General features: G+C 44.9%; 1 protein-coding gene across 1 annotated transcript; it reads right to left on the reverse strand.

The window, feature by feature from the left end:
* Positions 1-13675: 13675 nt before the first annotated feature.
* Positions 13676-14569, reverse strand: MC2R (melanocortin 2 receptor). The gene has a single exon (XM_010335610.2). The coding sequence runs from the start codon at positions 14567-14569 to the stop codon at positions 13676-13678; it is 894 nt and encodes a 297-aa protein (XP_010333912.1).
* Positions 14570-19975: the final 5406 nt, after the last annotated feature.

Below are 19975 nucleotides of genomic sequence, written 5' to 3' on the forward strand. Positions count from 1 at the left end.
TGATTCGGCTCTCTTGAAGTCTATTACTGGTGTATAGGAATGCTTGTGATTTTTGCACGTTGATTTTGTATCCTGAGACTTTGCTGAAGTTGTTTATCAGTTTCAGGAGATTTTGGGCTGAGATGATGGGGTCTTCCAGATATACAATCATGTCATCTGCAAATAGAGACAATTTGATTTCCTCCTTTCCAATTTGGATACCCTTTATTTCTTTTTCTTGCCTGATTGCTCTGGCTAGAATTTCCAGTACTATATTGAATAGGAGTGGTGAGAGAGGGCACCCTTGTCTAGTGCCAGATTTCAAAGGGAATGCTTCCAGTTTTTGCCCATTCAGTATGATATTGGCTGTTGGTTTGTCGTAAATAGCTTTTATTGTTTTGAGATACGTTCTGTCAATACCTAGTTTATTGAGGGTTTTTAGCATAAAGGTTGTTGAATTTTGTCAAAGCCTTCTCTGCATCAATTAAGATAATCATGTGGTTTTTGTCTTTGTTTCTGTTTATGTGGTGAATTACGTTTATGGAGTTGCGTATGCTGAACCAGCCTTGCATCCCCGGGATGAATCCTACTTGATCATGGTGGATGAGCTTTTTGATATGCTGTTGCAATCGGCTTGCCAGTATTTTATTGAAGATTTTTGCATCTATGTTCATCATGGATATTGGCCTGAAATTTTCTTTTCCTGTTGAGTCTCTCCCGGGTTTTGGTATCAGGATGATGTTTGTCTCATAAAATGATTTGGGAAGAATTCCCTCTCTTTGGATTGTCTGGAATAGTTTCAGAAGGAATGGTATCAGCTCCTCTTTGTATGTCTGGTAGAATTCAGCTGTGAACCCATCTGAACCTGGGCTTTTTTTGGGTGGTAGGCTCTTTATTGCTGCCTCGACTTCAGACCATGTTATTGGTCTATTCAGGGTTTCGGCTTCTTCCAGGTTTAGGCTTGGGAGGATGCAGGTGTCCAGGAATTTATCCATTTCTTCCAGGTTTACTAGTTTATGTGCATAGAGTTGTTTGTAATAATCTCCGATGATGGTTTGGATTTCTGTGGAATCTGTGGTTATATCCCCTTTATCATTTTTTATTGCATCAGTTTGGTTATTCTTTTTTTTTTGTTATTATTAATCTGGCTAGTGGTCTGTCTATTTTGTTGATCTTTTCAAAAAACCAGCTCCTGGATTTATTGATTTTTTGAAGAGTTTTTTGTGTCTCTATTTCCTTCAGTTCTGCTCTGATCTTAGTTATTTCCTGTCTTCTGCTACGTTTTGAGTTTTTTTGATCTTACTTCTCTAGCTCTTTCAATTTTGATGATAGGGTGTCAATTTTAGATCTCTCCTTTCTTCTCATGTGGGCACTCATTGCTATATATTTTCCTCTGGAGACTGCTTTAAATGTGTCCCAGAGATTCTGGTGTGTTGTGTCTTCATTCTCATTGGTTTCGAAGAACATCTTTATTTCTGCCTTCATTTCATTGTTTATCCAGTCAACATTCAAGAGCAAGTTGTTCAGTTTCCATGAAGCTGTGCAGTTCTGAGTTAGTTTCTGCATTCTGAGTTCTAACTCGATTGCACTGTGGTCTGAGAGACTGTTTGTTATGATTTCTGCTCTTTTGCATTTGCTGAGGAGTGATTTATTGCCAATTATGTGGTCAATTTTAGAGTAGGTGTGATGTGGTGCTGAGAAGAATGTATATTCTGTGGATTTGGGGTGGAGAGTTCTGTAAATGTCTATTAGGTTTGCTTGTTCCAGGTCTGTATTCAGGTCCTGGATATCCTTGTTGATTTTCTGTCTGGATGATCTGTCTAATATTGACAATGGGGTGTTAAAGTCTCCCACTATTATTGTGTGGGAGTCTAAGTCTCTTTGTAAGTCATTAAGAACTTGCCTTATGTATCTGGGTGCTCCTGTATTGGGTGCGTATATATTTAGGATCGTTAGCTCTTCTTGTTGCAGTGATCCTTTTACCATTATGTAATGTCCTTCTTTGTCTGTTTTGATCTTTGTTGCTTTAAAGTCTATTTTATCAGAGATGAGAATTGCAACTCCTGCTTTTTTTTGCTCTCCATTTGCTTGGTAGATATTCCTCCATCCCTTTATTTTGAGCCTTTGTGTATCCTTGCATGTAAGATGGGTTTCCTGGATACAGCACACTGATGGGTTTTGGCTTTTTATCCAATTTGCCAGTCTGTGTCTTTTGATGGGGGCATTTAGTCCATTGACATTTAGGGATAGTATTGTTATGTGTGAATTTGATATTGTCATTTTGATGCTACCTGGCTGTTTTGTTGGTTAGTTGATGCAGCTTCTTGATTGTGTTGATGCTTTTTTACCATTTGGTGTGTTTTTGGAGTGGCTGGTACTGGTTGTTCCTTTATATGTGTAGAGCCTCTTTCAGGAGTTCTTGTAGAGCAGGTTTGGTGGTGATGAAATCTCTGAGTGCTTGCTTGTTCACAAAGGATTTTATTTTTCCTTCACTTATGAAGCTTAGTTTGGGTGGATAGGAGATTCTGGGTTGAAAGTTCTTTTCTTTAAGGATGTTGAATATTGGCCCCCAATCTCTTCTGGCTTGTAGGGTTTCTGCTGAGAGATCTGCTGTGAGTCTAATGGGTTTCCCTTTGTGGGTAACCCGACCTTTCTCTCTGGCTGCCCTTAACATTTTCTCTTTCATTTCAACCCTGGTGAATCTGATGATTATGTTCCTTGGGGTTGCTCTTCTTGAGGAAAATCTTTGTGGTGTTCTCTGTATTTCCTGGATTTGAATATTGGTCTGCCTTGCTAGGTTGGGGAAGTTTTCCTGGAGAATATCTTGAAGAGTATTTTCCAGCTTGGATTCATTCTCTTCATCACATTCAGGTACACCTATCAGACGTAGATTAGGTCTTTTCACATAGTCCCACATTTCTTGAAGATTTTGTTCATTCCTTTTTGTGCTTTTTTCTCTGTTCTTGCCTTCTCTTTTTCTTTCATTGAGTTGATCTTCGACCTCTGATATCCTTTCTTCTGCTTGGTCAATTCGGCTGTAGAAGCTTGTGCATGCTTCACGAAGTTCTCGTGTTGCGTTTTTCAGCTCCATCAATTCACTTATACTCCTCTCTGCTGTCCATTCTCGTCAGCAGTTCGTCCAATCTTTTTTCAAGGTTCCTATTTTCTTTGCGTTGGGTTAGAACATGTTCTTTTAGCTCATTGTAGTTTCTTACTACCCACCTTCTGAAGTCTGATTCTGTCATTTCATCACCCTCCTTCTCCATCCGGTCTGGTTCCCTTGCTGGTGAGGAGTTGTGATCCCTTTTAGGAGGAGAGGTGTTCTGGTTTTGGGAGTTTTCATCCTTTTTGCGCTGGTTTCTTCCCATTTTTGTGGGTTTATCCACCTGTTGTCTGTCTCTGTCCCAGGGAGTTGGAGCTTTATGGGTTTCCGTTGCACTACTGCCTTTTTTTGATTTTTCTTTCAGGTCTGATCTGCCCAGCTAGCAGCACGCCTAGCCACTGCCTGCCCGCAGGGGCTTTGCTGAGCTGCTGTGGGCTCCGCCCAGCTGCCCTGAGCTCTTCCCTGTAGTCCTTTTTATAAGGGCATAGTTAGAACTGTCTCGGCAATGGTGGCCCCGCCTCTGTTATGGTGGATTCTCTCTGTTGTGGCAGGTTGCCTCGGCAACGGCGGGTTGCCTCGGCAACGGCAGCCTGCCTCCATAGTGGTGGAGAGTCTCAGTAATGGCGGAAGCCCCTCCCCCACAGAGCCGGACCGTCCCTGTTCAGTTGTGCTTGGTTTGGAGGGCTCAACCCAGAGGGTTTCCAATTACTGTTTTTGTTTTCGTTGTTGTCGGGGGTGGAGGGGTGGGACCAGCTGAGCCTGATCACCTGCCTCCCTGACTCAGAGTCTTTTCTTTTAAGTTGAAGGACCCCGCGTTCCGGTCCCTTGTTGAAAAGGCGCCAGGATCTCCCGTGCTGCGACTCAGGGAGTCGGCTCAAACTGCGGCGCCGGCTCCTGGCGGATTTTTTGCCTAGGAATCTCCTGGCCTGACTCGCTATTTCAGATGAAGGGGCAACTCTGCTGTCTCAGGGCTCTGCTCGCCAGCTAAGAGGGCTCCCAGACCAGTGGCTTTTGTACGGAGAACCGCAGCAACAGGGAGTGGTCACAGCAGCCGCGCGGGCGGAATCAGCCCCACAGGGGCCAAAACAGCCGCACTGGCTGGGACTGCGACGCTGGCGACCCCTCTGCCTGGGTATCTCCTGGTCTGTGGGCAATAAGAGTTCGTCTGGAAATGCAGCGTCCACTCACCCTCTGCACTTTCACTGGGAGCTGAAGTCCTGAGCTGTTCTTAGGCGGCCATCTTCCCAGCATTCCCCCTACAAAACATTTTTGTAATACAAATTTAAAAAACAACATAGACTCTGCGGCTAGACTACCTAGCTCCAAATCCTAGGTCTGCCACTTGGCAGTTAAGCGACTTAGACAAGATACTTAACTTCTCCCTGCCTTCACATCGTCATCTGTAAACGGAGGCAGTGCCATGTCTAGGGTTGTTAGAATGATCAAATGAGTTTCGATATGACAGAAACTTAGGAGAGTGCCTACCACGTGGGAAGCACCCTACTGGGTCTTCCTTTACAGAATACGGCAAGAAGTAGGAGTAATTAATTATAAATGCAGAATAAATGTTTGCACATATATAGAATAGAAACAACGTATAGATATAACTATGCTGGAATTCTGGTGTTACCCACCCAGTTCACCTCTTTGGGGTTAAATAACTCATGGCATATTTCTACAAGAGGTTAATATGCTACTGTACAAAAGAATGAGAGAGTTTTTTATTTACTAATTCAGAAAGATCTCCAAGATATATTGAGAAGTGAAAAAAAAAGGTGAAAAATGTCATTTGTATAAAAAGGGGTACAAAAAGAATATATATATCTGCATTTTCTTATATATGCATGCACAGAGTCTAGGAGGACACACAAGCAACAAATCAATCTCCTTCCCCGTGGGAGGTAGGAAGGTTGGAAAGTTGGTGATGGAAATAGCAGTGAGACTTTCCACAGTGCTTTTAAAAAAATGATGTGATATATTACCTATTAAAAAATAAAATTAAAACCAACAAACTTCATATGACATTTGTCTTGAAAGTAGTCTGAATACTGAGAATCCCTCTTAAACTCGGGCAAAAGCCAAGTAGCCAGGACCCCTGGCCGTATTCCTCCTTGCAGAGGAGAGTCTACAGGTGGTGAGCAGGTAGTGATACTTGGGTCTCGGAGATTGAGACGAAGCTTTGAGATTGTTTGCCAGCAGGATGAAAAATGTTTTCACCCATAGAGTGTGTTCAGTTTCGCTACTTATTTGTGGATGTCAACACTTACTGAGTGTTTGATGTTTGCCAAGGGCTCTAAAAGGATTAATCCTCAAAGTAAACAAAAGAGGAAGGTTCTGTGGTTATCTCCATTTCATGTATGAGGAAACTGAGATGCTGAGCCTTTGCCCAGAGGTCTCAGAGCTATTAAGTAGGCGGCTGGCAGCCAAACCGAGACAGCCTACTCTACTTCTTTAATCTTCTGAGAAGCAGTACAGTGCAAGGGGTGCTGGGCCTGTCTCCAAATAAGAGGAGACACATTTCTCATGCACAACTCCCTTTTCCCTTCTTAGAAGGTCAGGTGGCCACCAGGACGGGGTCCAGGAGAAAAGAGACTCCACTCTGACTGCTCATCAGGGCCCAGAGCCCTAATGAAAGGGGCCTTCCCAGGCCACATGTGGTCCAGGAAGACCCCAAGGGTGGGGCTGTGGAAACTGATGTCAGTGCCCTGCACTAATAAGCTGTCAACAGTCAGACACCTGTCCACATTGTGCTCTGCAGCTGCCTTTTAACGTGCACTGAGAGTGACTGGTCAGCAATTTGAGAAGGAAGGCCCAGGCCACATCTGTGTCTTCTAAGAGAGATGGTTAACTTGAATCTTGAAGAAAGAATATTTGATCGCAGGGGTTACTGTGTGATGGGAGACCAATCTAGCCATTTCTTCCCTGCTCGTGGTAACCCTGTGGGGCCTAGTGCTTCAGCCCAGGAGCCAGCAGACACCAGCGCTGGGCTTAGAATACTTCCCCTGCTCACAAGGATGTCTCTGTGTCAGGGAACTTCCGTTGCTACGTAGATTTTTCTGCTTGCAGTCCTGTAACTATACAGAGCATTGTGAGGGCAAGCCCTTCTCCCAGCAGAATGCTGGCCATGTGTGGCAGACCATCTTTGTCAGGCTTGAGCTGTTGGGCAGAGAGGGTTTGGAGAGCTGTTGCAGGTTCTCTGCTTGGAAGATCCCCCCAGTAACCCCCATTTTTCATCCTCATCCTGTGACCCTAATGGTACTTGACCAAGACTCTTGCATGATAATCGTAAAAAGTGCACTTCCTGACCAGGTGTGGTGGCTCACTCCTGTAATCCCAGCACTTTGGGAGCCCAAGATGGGAGGATCACCTGAGGTTAGGAGTTCGAGATCAGCCTGACCAACATGGTGAAATGCCATCTCTACTAAAAATACAAAATTAGCCTGGCATGTTGTCACATGCCTGTAATCTCAGGTACTCTGAGGCAAGAGAATCCCTTGGTGGAGGTTGCAGTGAGCCATGGCCACACGATTGCACTCCATCCTGGCCAATAAGAGCAAAACTCTGTCTCAAAAAAGAAAAGTGCGCTTCCTTTATTAAAGTTTTCTTGCTATTTCGTACCCTAGAGAGAGAATGATTCAATGATATTTTTCCATGTTTTAGTATTTAGGAGGCAAGATGTTCTTCAGAGAACTCATGCTTAGTGGAGCTGATACCATTGGAAATTGGGTCTCACAGAAAAACCTATGCCAGTTTAGTCTTGGTGAAGAGTCTTAACACAGGAGCAAACTTTCTTCCACCACTTAAAATCACACAGACATACTGTATGCTGGCCTGTTGAAAGAAAAAGATCACAAATTGAATGCAAGTAGTCTCTTTGTAAGGTCTTTAAAAAACAGCTCTATTTATTCAGACACCATAGAATTTACCCATTTAAGGTATACATTCAATGGTTTTTAGTATATTTACAGATACGTGCATCCATTGCCAAAGTGAATTTTAGAACATTTTTACCCCCTGAAAAAGAAATCCTCTGACCTTTAGCTATCATTGCTTATTTCTCAATTCCCTAAACCCTAGTCCTATGCAGCTATTAATCTACTTTCTGTCTCTATAGATTTGGCTATTCTAGACATGTCAAGTAAATGAAATTGTGTAATACATGGTCTTTTGTGCCTGGCTTCTTTCACTTAGCAAGATGTTTTCAAGGTTCGTCCACGTTGCAGTTGCAGTGTGTGTCAGTACTTCTTTCTATAGCTGAGTATTATTCCATTGTACGGATATACTATATTGCGCTTATCCATTGTGAGTTGATGGGCATTTGTGAGGCAGGAGAATAGGGTCTGGAGATAGGGAACCTATGGCCAACTTTTGCATAAGCTGCCAACTTAACTTTTAGCCTTTTTGCTTCAGCTTCTAACTGACTGTGAGCAAATCCTTCATTTACATAGGGTGTAACCAATTGGAGATCTCTAAAGGATATTTAAAGGTGCTACCAAACTCTTTTAGCTTAATACTAACCCTAAAGAACATTGCAGTCCAGGCTCTGGAGCCTCCTGCTCCAGCCACTCCCTCCCTGTGGAGTATAAGTAAACTTGGGCTTTTGTTGCTTCATTCTTTCATTGCTTTCCTTGTGCCTTTTATTCAAATCTTTGTTCAACATGACAAGAACCTGGACAACTCAACCTTAAGACTCTCTACCAGGTAACATTTGGATTATTGTCACCTTTTCACCGTTATAGATAATGTTGCTGTAAACATTTCTGTACAAAGTTTTGTGTAGATATATGTTTCAATTCCGGAGAGGCATTGCTGGGTCACACAGTAGCTCTAAAACCATCCCAGGGACCACCAGACAGTTTTCCAATGAGGCTGCAACCTTTTGCATTCCCACCAGCCGTGTATGAGGGTTCTGATTTCTCCACATTCTCCCCAGCATTTGCTGTCTTCTGATGTTCTGATTCTGGCCATCCCCTTGGGGTGAAGTGGATTCTCATCGTGGTTTTGGTTGCATTTCTCTGAATCTGATGATGTTGAGCATCTTTTCCTGTGCTCATTTGTGTATCTTTCTTGGAGCATGTCATTTCAGATGCTTGATCCAATTTTTTTTTTTTTTTTTTTTTTTTTAAAGACAGGGTTTCACTATGTTGGTGAGGCTGGTCTTGAACTCCCGACCTCAGGTGATCCACCTGCCTTGGCCTCCAAAGTGCTTGGATTACAGGCATGAGCCACCATGCTCGGCTGCTTGATCCATTTTTTAACGTGGTTATTTGTCTTTTTTATGCCATCATTTCTGCGTTATTGCTCCTGCATTCTCTTTCAGTTATCCAGTTACTATAATTTCTGGAGTTTACACTTGGTTCTTTTTTTTTCTTCTTTTGCTGTTGCATTAGAGCATTTCAGGGAATGAAATACACTAGGTTCTTTTCTAGATTTCTATTTCTTTCTTGATATTCTCTATTTGATGGGATGTTGTTATCGTACTGGACTTCTTCACATTACAATAGCTGTTTTAACATCTTTGTCTGTTAAATCTGACATCTGGTTGCTCTCCCAGGCAGTCTCTGTTGCAGCTCTGGTTCCCCGATCTCCATGCTGTGGGTCATTCTTTTTTTTTTTTTTTTTTTTTTTTGCATGTCTTATAGTGTTTTGCTGGGAACTAGGTGTTTTATATAATAAATATTTTTGAACTAGATACTTTAGATAATAAATTGTAGCACCTCTGAGCACTGGCCCCGTGCTTCTGCGTTTCAAGGGCTTGTTACTGCTCTTCACTTAGTGTCTGTTGGAGATAGGGTCTCACTCTGTTACCCAGGCTGGAGTGTAGTGGCCTAGAGGCCCCTACAGTTCCGAGAGGCCCCTACAGTTCCCAAAGGCCCCTGCAGTTCCTAGAGCCTCTCTGCAGTCCCCAAGAGGCCAACTGCAGTCCCTAGAGGACCCTGCTGTTCCTAAAGGCTACCCACCCTGCAGTTCTAAGAGGTCCTCTACAATTCTGAGGTCCCCCTGCAATTCCCAGATGCCCTTCTGATAGAGGCAGGAGGCAGAGAAATTCTAGGCAAACAGGGGTGGGTCCCCAGGAAAATCCCACCTTTGAGCCAAAAAGCCTGAAACTCAGGACCCAAAGTGCGAACTTCTATTCCTGTTTGGCTGCTCTCTCATGATTGGTTCTTCTGAATAATATCATGTACCAATTGAATGCTGCCTTTTCCAAAAATACCTGCCCCACCCTCCATCCTGTGCCATCTCAGACTCAGTAGGTAGAGAGAAGTGGCTTGACTGGAGAGAAGTGACTTGACTTCAGAGGGACAGCTGGACTTCAGGGAAAGATTACCTGCCTGTCCCATCCCTTCTCCAGCTTGCCTTTCTGTTGAGAGCCATTTCCATTGCTTAATAAAACTCCCTGCCTTCACCATCCTTCAAGTGTCTGAGTGACTCCATTCTTGGATGCCAGCCAAGAGATCAGGACCCACCGAATGTGGGTACCTAAAAAAAGGCTGTCACACTGGCCTTTTGCTCTCACTCGCAGAGGGCAGCAGCCCCACACAATGAAGAAAGGGGCCCACGAACTGCTAACATCACACTATCCATGGAGAGCGGAGCTAAGAGAACATTATAACATACCCTCTGGAGATTTGGGGGTCACAGGTACCCCCACCTGGGCACGAATGCAGGGCCTGCACAGAGCTTGCTCCTGCTGATACCCTAAGAGGCTGGCTGGGTCCTGAACTCACTTGATCACGTGCTCCCTTCCACAAGGGATTAAGCACTGTGGATCAAGTAAATATGGAACCCCCATTGCAAGTCCGACGAAGGAGTCGAGAAAAATCCTGCATCACTTCTGTAGTACCTAGAGGTCTCCTGCAGTCATTAGAGGATCCAGCAGTCCCTAGAGGCCCTAGCAGTTTCTAGAGGTCCCAGCAGTTTCTAGAGGCTCCAGCAGTTCCTAGAGGCCCCAGCAGGCTCTAGAGGCCCCAGTAGTTTCTAGATATACCAGCATCCCTAGAGGCCCCAGCAGTTCCTAGAGGCCCTAGCAGTCCCTACAGGCCCCAGTAGTTCCTAGAGGCCCCAGAAGTCCCTAGAGGCCCCAGGAGTTCCTACAGGCCCGAGCAGTTCCTACAGGCCCTAGCAGTTCCTACATGCCAGAGCAGTCCCTAGAGGCCCCAGCAGGCCCTAGAGACCCCAGCAGTCCCTACAGGCCCAGCCGTGTCTAGAGGCTGCAACAGTTTCTACAGGCCCCAGCAGTTCCTAGAGGCCCTAGCAGTCCCTACAGGTCCCAGCAGTCCCTACAGGCCCCAGCAGCCCCTACGGGCCCCAGCAGTTCCTACAGGCCAGAGCAGTCCCTAGAGGCTCCAGCAGTCCCTACAGGCCCAGCAGTGTCTAGAGGCCCCAGCAGTTCCTATAGGCCCCAGCAATTCCTACAGGCCCCAGCAGTCCCTGGAGGCCCCAGCTGTTCCTACAGGCACCAGGAATTCCTAGAGGACTCAGCAGTCCCTAGAGGCCCCAGCAGTCCCTAGAGGCCCCAGCAGTTCCTAGAGGCCCCAGCAGTCCCTAGAGGCCCCAGAAGTTCCCACAGGCCCCAGCAGTTTCTACAGGCCCAGCAGTGTCTAGAGACCCCAGAAGTTCCTACAGGCCCCAGCAGTCCCTAGAGGCCCCAGAAGTTCCTACAGACCCCAGCAGTTTCTACAGGCTCCAGGAGTCCCTAGAGGCCCCAGCAGTCCTTAGAGGCCCCAGGAGTTCCTAGAGGCCCCAGGAGTTCCTTGCCACATGGGGTTTCCCAGCATATTCACTTATTTCATCAAGCCAGAAAGAAGAGTTTCTCTAACAAGTCTGCTCGCAAGATTATTTTTTTTTTCTTTTAGTGACAGTGTCGTTGAGTAGTCTACAGGCACATACCACCATACCTAGCTAATTTATTTTTTTACTTTTTGTAGAGATGATTTCTCCCTATGTTGCCTAGTCTGGTCTTGAACTCCTAGCCTCAAGCAATCCTCCCACCTTGGCCTCCTAAAGCCCTGGGATTACAGGTATGAGCTCCCATGCCTGGCCAAGACAGGGTTTTAGATAATGGACTGTAATAACGAGAGTGACATCCCGTCACATTTGCCACATTCCATAAGTTAGAGCAAGTAACAGACCTATTCACAGTTCACGGGGAGGGGTTATGAAGGCCACCTTAGAGTCGGCCTGCCACAGAGGTTACTGTCTCTGAACTTCAGCTTTTTCACCTACAAACTAATATGTCTGTCCTTAGGGTAGTCATGAGGATTAATGCATGCAGAACTCTTTGAACAATACCTGGCTTATAGCACCTGCTGAGCAAGCTCTGTGCAGCAAGCTCAGTAATAGATAGGTACCAATATTATTGCTATTATCATTTTTATTATTATTACTAGATATCTTGCTACAGCCACAAAAACATCAGCAACTCTGACAATGTTTCAGAATTCACGGATTGGTTTGCTCGTGCTTCTCAGGGGCTCCTAACCCATGCTCTTCTCACCTCAACTCAACACATGTGCGGCTGCAGCGGCAGCTGCAGAGTTTGCTGAACATCTGTCTGTCCATAACCTGATGAGAAAATAAGGAGGCGAAGAGGAAGCATCTTTCCTCTTTTAGGCAGGGCTCAAAATTACTATCAGTTTGAGTACACGTCCTGGGCATTTTCAACTATCTGGTTAGGTTATTGATAAAGCTTAACACTTAAGGTATCCACACAGTTTAAAAATTGGATAATCTGATAAAAGAATAAAGTTCTCACGGGAAAAATCTGAACCTTGTTGATCTTTCTTACACAAATATGTGCAGTTTGGTGCTGCTTTCATTTGGAATTCCATATGAAGTTAGAGTTAGAAAAACCTTAATTTTCTCAATAACTATGAGCCCTGAAGCTTCTTTTCTGATTTGAACATAGCAGAAGACCTTAAATTGAAAATGTCTAGAGTTGAAAAATTTCTGAATTAGCACTCAGACTTCGCTTTTGTTTCATACACCATTAGATTAACCATTCTCATTTTGTTTCTTAGATTAAATGCAACAAATCAAAGGCAGTGAGAGGTGAAGTTTCTTGGTGATTTTCCTTGTCAACAGTCACACTCACAGCAGAGAGCTTGAGATTGATCAGGAGACAGCAAAGCTGTTGACAAAGAATTTTATAGGAAAAGCAATTTGGGACTACTTATAATAGAGGTTAAGTGGCATTGCTTACCTTTGTGGTATCACAGAGCAGTGCAACATCAAAGAAAGGTTACGTCTTATTGAGGATACTCACTTTAGTCACATAAAATATGTTATACATTACTTTTTCAATTGTAGAAATAACACTTTAAAAATCAGTTATAGCGTTGTGCTTTAAATCTCATGGAAAATTAACTTATGAATAGTATCTTATATATTAATAAATACAGGTTAGTGTTAGAGTAACATAGTCTGTTTGGCAGAAGAACGGTCAAATAGGGAAGGATTTCTATGGAACAGAGGACAAGGTGCACTCTGGCTTTCACCTCCATCTGTGGCACGTGCCTCCAGCTGCCTGCTTTGCTTCTGAAGTTCCTGTCACTGTCACATCTAATATCAGACCCATCACCACATGGTTGGTCCTGTGTGTGAGTGTCTTCTCCTCTCAGCAGCTCTGGGAAACTCTCCTGAGGACAAAGCGTTGTCTCTTCCAGAAAACACCACTGGTCCTGCAGATCCTGAGCCTGGGCCTCTGAAGACCTGCTGTTCTCCTCTGGTCCTTTTGCCACTCATCCTATTCAAGTCACCCTCCAACTTAGCAGGGACTTAATATCAGAATGTGCTTCTTCTTTAAGTTTATTTTAGCTATTAAAAATGGATGAACTTGAAAATTATGTTTCTTTTACTCCTATTGGGGGTGCCACTCTTTGATAGCCAGAATCTTGGCTGATGAGAGGATGACATTTCCCAGTAACTGGATCTGCTTTCACACTCATCTGCAGAAGCAGCTGCCATTTCCTTCCCTTGGTCTTTGGCTTGGGTCTCTAATCATGGCACTGTTGCTTGAAGTCTTGTTTTGGTTTTCCCCATAGTCCAAAGGCATGGGACACACACACACACACACACACACACACACACACACACTCTCTCTCTCTCTCTCTCGTCTGTCTGTCTCTCTGTTCCTTAAAATATGTATTGGGGCTCTTTTCTTGTACTTCCTGGAGTTGTGCCTCCCCAGGACTGGCTTGCTAGAGTCCACAGGAAAACAATCCTTTGCCTTAGCCAAAGGTCTTGAGTTTTTATTGCTGTTTGTATTAGGTTGGTGCAAAAGTAATCACAACTTTTGGTCATTAAAAGTAATGGCAAAAACCATAATTATATTTGAATGAACCTAATACTTTGTATTCTATCCTTTTTTTACTACATTGTTTTATCTCTCCAGTTGTAAAGTTTAAAAGTTGTCCCTACAATAAGACTGTTCACACAGAACCTAGCTATTAGAAACACTAGCTGGTGGGATCACACTTGCATCCATTAGGGAAGGAAGGCCAGTCAGGAGCACTGGCATTTGTTGGAATGTTACATTATTCTGTCACTTGGCAACATTATTCCCATAGATTCTAAAATGAGGGATCAGTCACTCTAGCGGTACCGGCTACAGAAGATCATCTTTTTGAATGCATCCCTGAGCTCTGGGCTCCGGAAGGCATATATAAAGGGGTCAATGACGGCATTGCACATGATCAACATGCCGTTCACCTGGAAGAGAGACATGTAGCAGGCGCAGTAGGGGTTATTTGGGCAGAACGTCATTAAGAGGATGTGAAGGACAAAGGGGGCCCAGCAGAAGATGAAGACCCCAAGCAGGATGGTCAGTGTGATAGCCCCTTTCATGTTGGCTCTGGGAAGGGTGGGGATCTTCCTGGCGTGGGATCGAGCCAGCAGGAACATGTGCACATAAAGGCACAGGATGAAGACCAGCATCAGTGGGAACAGCGACGTGAAGGTGATCACTGTGGGCACGCGATGGGAGAAGATCACCATGGCGATGCCACTCCCCGTGCAGAACGTCCAGATGAGTGCAAGGACCACTGCGGTGCGGCGCATGGTCACGATGCTGTGGTACTGCAGTGCATGGAAGATGGTGATGTAGCGGTCGGCGGCAATCACAGACAGACTGAAGATGGAGCCAAGCAGGGAGAGGATGAACAGGGAGTCGATGATGTCATCGGCTGTGGTTTCGAGACTGCCATGCAGCTTGAGATAGCCCACGTTTCTCAATATGATAAGGATATTTTCCAAGATCTTATATAGGCTGCCCAGCATATCAGAAATGGCCAAGCTACAGATGAAAAAGTACATGGGTGCCTGGAGATTCTTATTCTTGAACACAGCCAGCAGGACAATCAGATTCTCTAAAACTCCAACAATGGAAATTGTGAAAAATATTTCTTCTGGCAAAACCACACGAGGACAGTCAGAATCATTTCTTGCTGTGTTGTTGACATTTTCATATGGGTTGAAAATGTGCTTCATTTCTCCTGCTTGTGGTTAGGCAGGGTTGTTACTTGGACTTGACCTCACAGAAAATTTGGTGATTGTTCAGGATCTTTTCTTTCTTGTAGCACTTGCTGGAGATCTAAGTTAAAATCTTCCAATCACCTAAAAGAGAGTATGCAGAAATATTAGTTGAAAGTACACTAGAAAATACAAACCAGCCATATTCACTTTAGGAAACTCTATTTGCTTCATAAAAATACAAATAAATCAGTACATTAGGAAGAGCTTGCATACGTATGTTTATTGTAGCACTAGTGACAATAACAAAGATATGGAATCAACCAGTGTTCATCAATGGGTGAAGAGATAAGGAAAATGTCATAAATATACACGATGAAGTACTCTTCAGCTATAAAAAAGAATAAGGTCATGCCTTTTGCAGCAACACGGATGGAAGTGGAGACCATTATCTAAGTAAAATAACTCAGAAACAGAAAGTCAGATACTACATGCTCTCACTTATATGTGGGAGCTAAATAATGCATACATGTGGATGCATTATACAAATAATGCATACGTGTGGAATGGACATTGGAGACTCAAAAGGGTGGGAGGGGGTGGCTGATAAGAAATTTCCTCATGGGTAACATGTATGTTATTTGGGTGACGGATACACTAGAAGCCCAGGCTTCACCACTATCCAGTATATCTATATAGCAAAACGGCACTTGTACCTTTTATATTTATAAAAATATTTATAAAGTGTTGTAATTTAAGTAAAATAATTTACTGGGCCCTCATCTTAAGCACTTTGTGAGAAAGAGCTTTAGTGGAATTTTGAGCTGAGAGATGATAGCAAAGATTATTCTTTGCTGCCCTACTTTCCCTCCCATCCTTCTCATGAACACACGTGAGTGTGGGATGACAGGATGGACAGCAGTGGTGCCTTGATGAGAAAAGAGGTAAAGCAAGGAAAGGTCCATGTGTGAATAGGAGAGCCCACAGTTGCCTCTCCGACTAGGAGGCGGTGGCTGGGCTCAGTGAACTCGGGAGAGGTTTAGGTCTCTTCCTTCTCACTGCTCGTCTCCCTGGGCCACTGCCTGACCACCCCCAGCCTGTGGGATAATGGCAAAGGTGTGGATGTATCATTCCCAAAGATGACTGCAATGCTTGTTACCGCTTCTGTTTCAAAGTCCAACTCCCGGGACTGGTATTTCTAGAGAGTTCTTATTTTTGGTGTGTCTGGGGTGAAGTTGACTGTGGCAGTCGACAGTGGGGGATGCCAGCACCACTCCGTGAGGAAAAGATACTTCCCAGGGAGGACAAATCTGGGAGCACAGCCTGTGATCTGAAGTCCACGGGGAGCCCACCACAGCCTCACTCTAGGGAATCATCTTGGAAAGGAACAAATTTCCTTGGAAAGGACTGGGGCAGAGGTCAACTGCTCAGCTGGAGGTTTGTGAGTTCTGTGGGTGTGGAAGGAGGGGATTGACAGGGAGTAGCTGCTGCTAGGGTTCTGCCTGGAATGGCCAATTTACCCTGTTTGCCTGAAATATGGGCAGGGTTTAAAAGCCAGAAGTCCTGCATCCCAGGAACCACCTCAGTCTCGGACAGAGAGGGATGAGCCACCTTTGTGCCTCCTGCCCAGGCTCGGGGAAGCCTGTGTGCTGTGTCCCACCTGCTGGGAAGCCTCGGGGTTGGGAGGGGACCTGTGGTGGTCAGTGTTAATGTATCAGCCTCACTGAGCTTCAGGGTGCCCGGTATGTGGTGAGACAGTGTTCTGGGTGTGTCTGAGGGTGTTTCTGGATGAGATGCACATTTGAACCGGTGACTGGGTAAAGCAGAGGCCCTCCGGGATGTGGGTGAGCCTCGTTCGATCAGCAGAAGGCCAGAGGAGAACAGAACAGCTCTTCAAGGACTAGGGGGATCCTCCTGCCTGACTGCCTGATGGCGACTCTGGCCTCTTCCTGCCTTCAGACTAGCACGGAAGCATGAGCTCCTCTTAGGTCTCACATCTGCTGGTTTTCAGACTGGAACACACTATCCACTTTCCTGGGTCTCCAGCTTGCTGGGTGCAGAGCCTGGGACTGCCCAGCCCGTAATTGTGTGTGCCAATTCCCTATAATAAATCTCTTTATATCTCTATACATCTCCTGTTGGTTCTTTTCCTCTGCAGCATCCTGGTTAACATAGGCCCATCCTGGTTAATATAGGGTCCATGTGACCGGGATGGACCTTGTATGGAGGCTCTGCTGGGACAGAGATTCCCCATATCTTATGAGTCCATTAAGTGTAATCAGAATTAGTACATATTTCCAATCTCAGATCCATTTGATGGTAAAATTGATGAAAAAAAAGGAAATGTTGACAGTGGTTGTAACATTTCTTGGAAACAAGTGGTTTGGAAACCCAGCTTCAGTTGCTGTGCATTGCTGACTTGCAGCTGCCAATCCTATAAATCCATGAGGAGCCCTGAATTTGGACAGAAATGCAGTATGCCCATGGGGCCCCTTCAACAGGCCACAATCAACCATTGCTACTGCACATTTGTGGATGCTGCCAAGCTGGTGGTAGGGGCTGCAGGTGGTGTGTGGCCCCATTTTTGGTTAAATGGACAGTGACACGGATTGGTGGACTTTATGAATGCTCAGCAGGACCTGGGCACCATCTAGTACTCCACATGCATTCACTCACTCAACCCCCAGGGGAAACCACAGCAGAGAGATTGGGCAACTGTCCAAAGCCGCAGTCTGGAGAAGATACAGCAGAGCCCGCCTGTGACCACTGTGTCACACTCCTTTCACATGTGGCAAGATAACAACAACAGATCCAAGAGCCAGACACATCACCTCTACTCCATCACAAACTGCAATAAAATTGACACCAGTCATTTTCCTCTCAACTTGGCCTTTCTCAGTGCCAAGTAGGATTTGTAAATTATGCTGCATTGCTATGCTCCTGTTGTGCCTGCTTAGGGACTGCCTGTGGAACACACTAAATGACAATTAGAAGACGCAAAACTCACTCCTTACAACCTTCACAAGAACCTGCTGTGAGGTGGTGCCAGTGATCCAAATATTTCAACAATGTCTTTGGCTTAAAGAACTTGGATAGGGTCTGCACCTGCCGCGTGTCTGGCTCTCACTCTTTCAAAGCCTTCGGCTGTCGCCTCCTGTTTGCTTTTTTGTGTCTTGATTGTTTTTCTTTTTTTGAGATGGAGTCTCGCTCTGTCACCAGGCTGGAGTGCAGTGGTGCAATCTCGGCTCACTGCAACCTCTGCCTTCTGGGTTCAAGCGATTCTCTTGCCTCAGCCTCCCAAATAGCTGGGACTGCAAGCACACACCACCGTGCCCAACTAATTTTTGTATTTTTAGTAGAGACGAAGTTTCATCATGTTGGCCAGGATGATCTCAATCTCTTGACCTTGTGATCTGCCTGCCTCAGCCTCCCAAAGTCCTGGGGTTATAGGCATGAGCCACAGTGCCCGGCCAATGTTTTGATTTCTTTACTGCAAACAATACAGGTCTAGAGCCCTTCCACCTTCTTCCAGGGTTTGTGGTTTACTGGGCAACAAATGTCCACCCTTCAAGTCCACACTGCTTCCCTCTGTCCATACCCTATTGAAACCTGTCTCAAGCTCCTGGGCTCAAGGCATCCTCCCACCTTAGCTTCCCAAAGCCCTGGGGATTACAGATATCATCCACCCCACCTGACAGAGTGATCATAAAATCTCAGTCTTTCTTATGTTATTTGAACCTCTGGAGTTAACTTCTGGCCTGAAGACCAAGTTTCATCACCTTGAGCTCTCAGTAAACAAGATCTTAGAAGGCTCTAACTCTACAAGTGCTCCCCAAGAGGCAGAGATGGGAGGGTGGTTGAGAAAGGAGAAAAGGGGCAAGTTTTTCACACCTTTAAAATCTATACCCAGAAGAAACCTGGTTGATTCATTTGCCTGAAGGCGTAGGTCTTGGCAGGCAGAGCAGACAATTGAGGCAGTTATAATTTTTCAAGTGACTGCAAGGGAAAGTGAAATCAACTTTTGTTTTTTGGCTGTGAGGGGCACACAAATCATCAGAGTTAATGGCATCACAGGGCAAAAGAATGTGGCCCCAGATACTCAAATGCGTCCCCAAATGTGGCTCACCCTATTAGATGCTCTTTGTAAAAGTCCAGGGAGCATGGGTAACTCTAAAATGAGATTTTTATATCAATTACCATCTTTGACTAAAAGATATATATATATATATATATATAATTTTTATATATTTTAAAGGCACTAAGGGTAAGGAGAAGGCTCTGCTATGTGTTAAATTCTTGTTATATGCCAACTGGTCCTGCGTCCTGTGCTGTGCATGGTGGGTCTCATTTTAAGCCTCTTGACAATGATATAAGGGAGTCCTGTTCTCTCTGACTCACCCCTGAGGAGTTGAGGCCGAGAGACCAAGAGACTGGTCTAAAGTCTCATAGGCTTTACGTTGCACAGTTGGGATTTAAATCAAGATCTGTTTGGCTCTAAAAATGATTATTCTTAGGGCTTCCATGAATATTTATTTGATAAGGAAGTTTTAATGGCTTTAGTAAAAAAAATGAATATAAAATAACTTACAAATCCTAAACCTCTGTATCTGACCAAATCAGGATGGTTTTTTTTTTTTTTTTTTTTGACTCTCTCTGAGATTTTTAATGAAATTCAGAGAAGAGAAAGACCTGTAGTCCCCATATGTGGCTTAGGAAGGATGTTAATGCTGCCGAAAAGCTTTGAGCAGCAGGGCTCCAGGCGTCCTGGGGCCCTTGGGCTGTGTTTTCCGGTTCTGTGGAGCTTCCTGAAGGTAAATGAGCAGCACTTTGCCGCTTCCCTCTGTGCTGCTGGACATTTTCTTGGATTGCTCTTCTGGAGAAGAGATGGGGAAGGAGGACTCAGTGATGTTTACCAGAAGCTTTCAAGGCTTTCTAGCCGGAGTCCCGTTACCCAGGCTTTAGAGAGAGCCAGCCAAGCACTGTGCTCCTGGGCTCTGGATGCTGGTGGCGGGTCTGTCACACCGCTGGGGCTGATCTGCAGGCATTGGGTAAGGTTCTGGAATCTGATCTGCTCTGAGTGAATCAGGAGCTCCTCAGTGTCCCAGCTTCTGTGTTGCCTTCCTTCCTTGTTTTCACTAGATGCATTTAAGATTTTTATGTCACTCTTTGAATAGGTTCTATGGCCTATTCAATCCACCTATATGTCTGTGTGGATACATATGAACAGTAGAAAGCCTCCCTCCCCACACTCTATCCATCAGTCTCTTTCTTCTGGAATTTTGTGTGTGTGTGTGTGCGTGCGCATATTTGTGTGTGTGTGTGTGTGTGTGTGTGTTTTGTTATTATACTTTAAGTTCTAGGGTACATGTGCAGATGGTGCAGGATTGTTACATAGGTATACAAATGCCATGGTGGTTGGTGGTT

Source organism: Saimiri boliviensis, chromosome 13 (assembly GCF_048565385.1).
Source record: "Saimiri boliviensis isolate mSaiBol1 chromosome 13, mSaiBol1.pri, whole genome shotgun sequence".
Lineage (NCBI taxonomy): Eukaryota > Metazoa > Chordata > Mammalia > Primates > Cebidae > Saimiri > Saimiri boliviensis.